The 2,251-nt window shown below is 54.7% G+C and overlaps 3 protein-coding genes across 3 annotated transcripts; 1 reads left to right on the top strand and 2 right to left on the bottom strand.

Moving 5' to 3' along the window:
• Positions 1 to 60: 60 nt before the first annotated feature.
• GUITHDRAFT_121710 (hypothetical protein) lies at positions 61 to 690 on the top strand (the record flags this gene model as incomplete). The annotated part of the gene is made up of 1 exon (XM_005819041.1): positions 61 to 690. The coding sequence occupies one exon, from the start codon at positions 61 to 63 to the stop codon at positions 688 to 690; it is 630 nt and encodes a 209-aa protein (XP_005819098.1).
• A 72-nt stretch (positions 691 to 762) lies between these two features.
• On the bottom strand, positions 763 to 1,539 carry GUITHDRAFT_121709 (hypothetical protein; the record flags this gene model as incomplete). The annotated part of the gene is made up of 1 exon (XM_005819040.1): positions 763 to 1,539. One exon carries the CDS (start codon positions 1,537 to 1,539, stop codon positions 763 to 765), a length of 777 nt encoding a protein of 258 aa, XP_005819097.1.
• Positions 1,540 to 1,621: 82 nt separating this feature from the next.
• On the bottom strand, positions 1,622 to 2,203 carry GUITHDRAFT_121708 (hypothetical protein; the record flags this gene model as incomplete). Its single annotated transcript, XM_005819039.1, has 1 exon — positions 1,622 to 2,203. One exon carries the CDS (start codon positions 2,201 to 2,203, stop codon positions 1,622 to 1,624), a length of 582 nt encoding a protein of 193 aa, XP_005819096.1.
• Positions 2,204 to 2,251: the final 48 nt, after the last annotated feature.

Genomic DNA, 2,251 nt, shown 5'->3' with positions numbered 1-2,251 from the left:
ACCGTGAAGCGCGCGTGCCAGCTGCTCGAGGTCGCCGCGAGTTGCGGTTGCCTGCAACTGATGGTCGTCAAATCCTGGGTCTCCTACAAGGTTGATGAAGACACGTGGAAGAAAAGGCTCGTTTACCGCGCCGCCCCTATCATCGACTTCCTCCGTCTGCTCGGCATCGACGTCTCTGCCGGCACGGACGACGACGTGCTCCGCTTCCTCCTCCACGCCCCCCAGACCCGGGACAGCACCGTCGTGATCCGCAAGGACGGCAACGCCAAGATCAGCTTCGACGCGGTGCGGCGCTGCCTCGTCCACGAGACCCACCGCTTCTTCAACTTCGAGGAGGACGGCAAGGAGCTCAAGCGGGAGATCATCGTCCGGCTCGACCTCCGCATCCTGTCGGACCCTTCCAAGGAGCTCCCGGTCGACCCATCGGTGTCCATGGACTGGCAGCCCTACCACGCGTCCTACCCCGTCCCCAAGTGCTGCCGCGTCCACATCGACCTCGGACCCAAGCTCAACCCGGAGGGCTACGCCGTGGACCTCGACATGCAGGCCGTCCCCAACTACCTCTGCATGCAGCTCAACCTCTCCTCCTCCCGCGCCCCCTCCGTCCCCGGGATGGGGAACGCCGCCCAGGAGGCCAAGACCTGCCGCAAGAGGGCCGCGCCCAGCGTGGAGGACGCCGACTCGTTCTGAGTTTCTAAGTCTTTCTAAACTAACATGAGAGTAAAATTCGTAACGTTTATGATGATAATATGATATGGGAATCTACATGTAGAGGTTGCGGGCCGCCGAGTTCAGCGCGCCCGAGATGTCGTCGTCCTCCGAAAGCTCCAAGTCCGAATCCATGCCGCCGTTGAACTGCGACGCTCCCGTCACCATGGCTTGTGGGTTGGCGTTCATGGCCTCTTTTGCCTTCTTCTCTTGCTTGAGCTGCTTCAACTTGGGGGTGGACACCTTCTTGGCTTTGTTCTCGTTGCAGAGTATGATCCAATAATCCAGGTTGTAGCGCGTTGGCATGACCGTGGCTGCATTCCACATGGAAACTTCATCAAAGTCACCTTCCTGTATGTCTTTGGGATCGATGGGCTTGCTGTACAATCTTGTCTGCCATTTTAAAAGCTTGCCTTGCATGGCGAGTGCCTTGGCCTCGTTCATCATCCTCTCGTCGTATGCTTTACGCTTGGTCCATATGGCCTTCTGCTCCTCGGTGATGCCGGCCTTGCCGAGCTCCACCTCCGCGTTGCTCTTCAGGATGTAGAAGTGGACGTACTTCTTGTCGGCGTTCATGTTGTTGATGTTCACCATATGGAGGTACAGGTAGTCACCATCGTGCATGTTTGCCAGGACATCGACCCGGTCACTCCTCCAGATAGGCAATGCGTCGAGCTCCTGGGCCATCACCGACCCGTCTGCCTTGAAGATGATCTTGGAGTGGTCGATTTGGTGGTCCGCCAGGGCCTTCTTGAAGGTCTGGTAATGCATGTTCTCCTTGTTCCAGCTGCCTTTGTAGATCTTGCCATCTTGCTTGGAGTAGGTGGGCATGGCTTGTCACTCCCAGCTCTTCCGATACCGCTCCCCATGGCTTTAAATACGGACCAAAAGAGTGGGCGTGCCATTCTTCCCATTATTTCTTGGCTGCCTGACCTCTCTGATTCCCTTTCCCTTTTCCCTTTCCATTCCCTTTCCCTTTTCCCTTACCGTTTCCATTCCCTTTCCCTTTCCCCTTCCCTTTCCCCTTCTTTGTTTTGTTACTGCCCGGGGGTATTACACCGCGCTCTTTGGCGAGCTTGTGCGACGGGGTGTTTGCTGTATTGGCTTGTTTCTTCTCCTTCTTCTCCCCGGTCGGGTTCTTCGCGGCTGCCTTCAGTGCCTTGGCAAGGGATGTGTTTGTATTGCCACGGACACGGATGGTCTTATTGAATAGAAGTAGACCTTTGATCAAAGCTATCATTTTCTTCGTGGTTGGGGTTATAGTAGTTTCATATGCATTCTCTAGCATGGTAATCGTTTTTTTGATCATACGCTCCTTGATTTCGTTGTATTTCTCTGTCATTTTAAGCAATGTTTTGATCTCTTCCCTCTTTTCGGGTGTCTTGGTCTCTAACTTGGCTCCAAGGTAGGCCTGGACGTTGATCGAGTCCAAGTCGAGTGGGGCGGAAAATGCAGAACCAATCATGCTGAACTGACTGCCTCCTGCTGGTGCCATTGGCACATCAGGATTCGATGATCCACCTTAAGTTATTAATGGTTTTGA

This window comes from Guillardia theta (genome assembly GCF_000315625.1).
Source record: "Guillardia theta CCMP2712 unplaced genomic scaffold GUITHscaffold_248, whole genome shotgun sequence".
Lineage (NCBI taxonomy): Eukaryota > Cryptophyceae > Pyrenomonadales > Geminigeraceae > Guillardia > Guillardia theta.
This window is presented reverse-complemented; position numbering and strand designations above follow the sequence as displayed.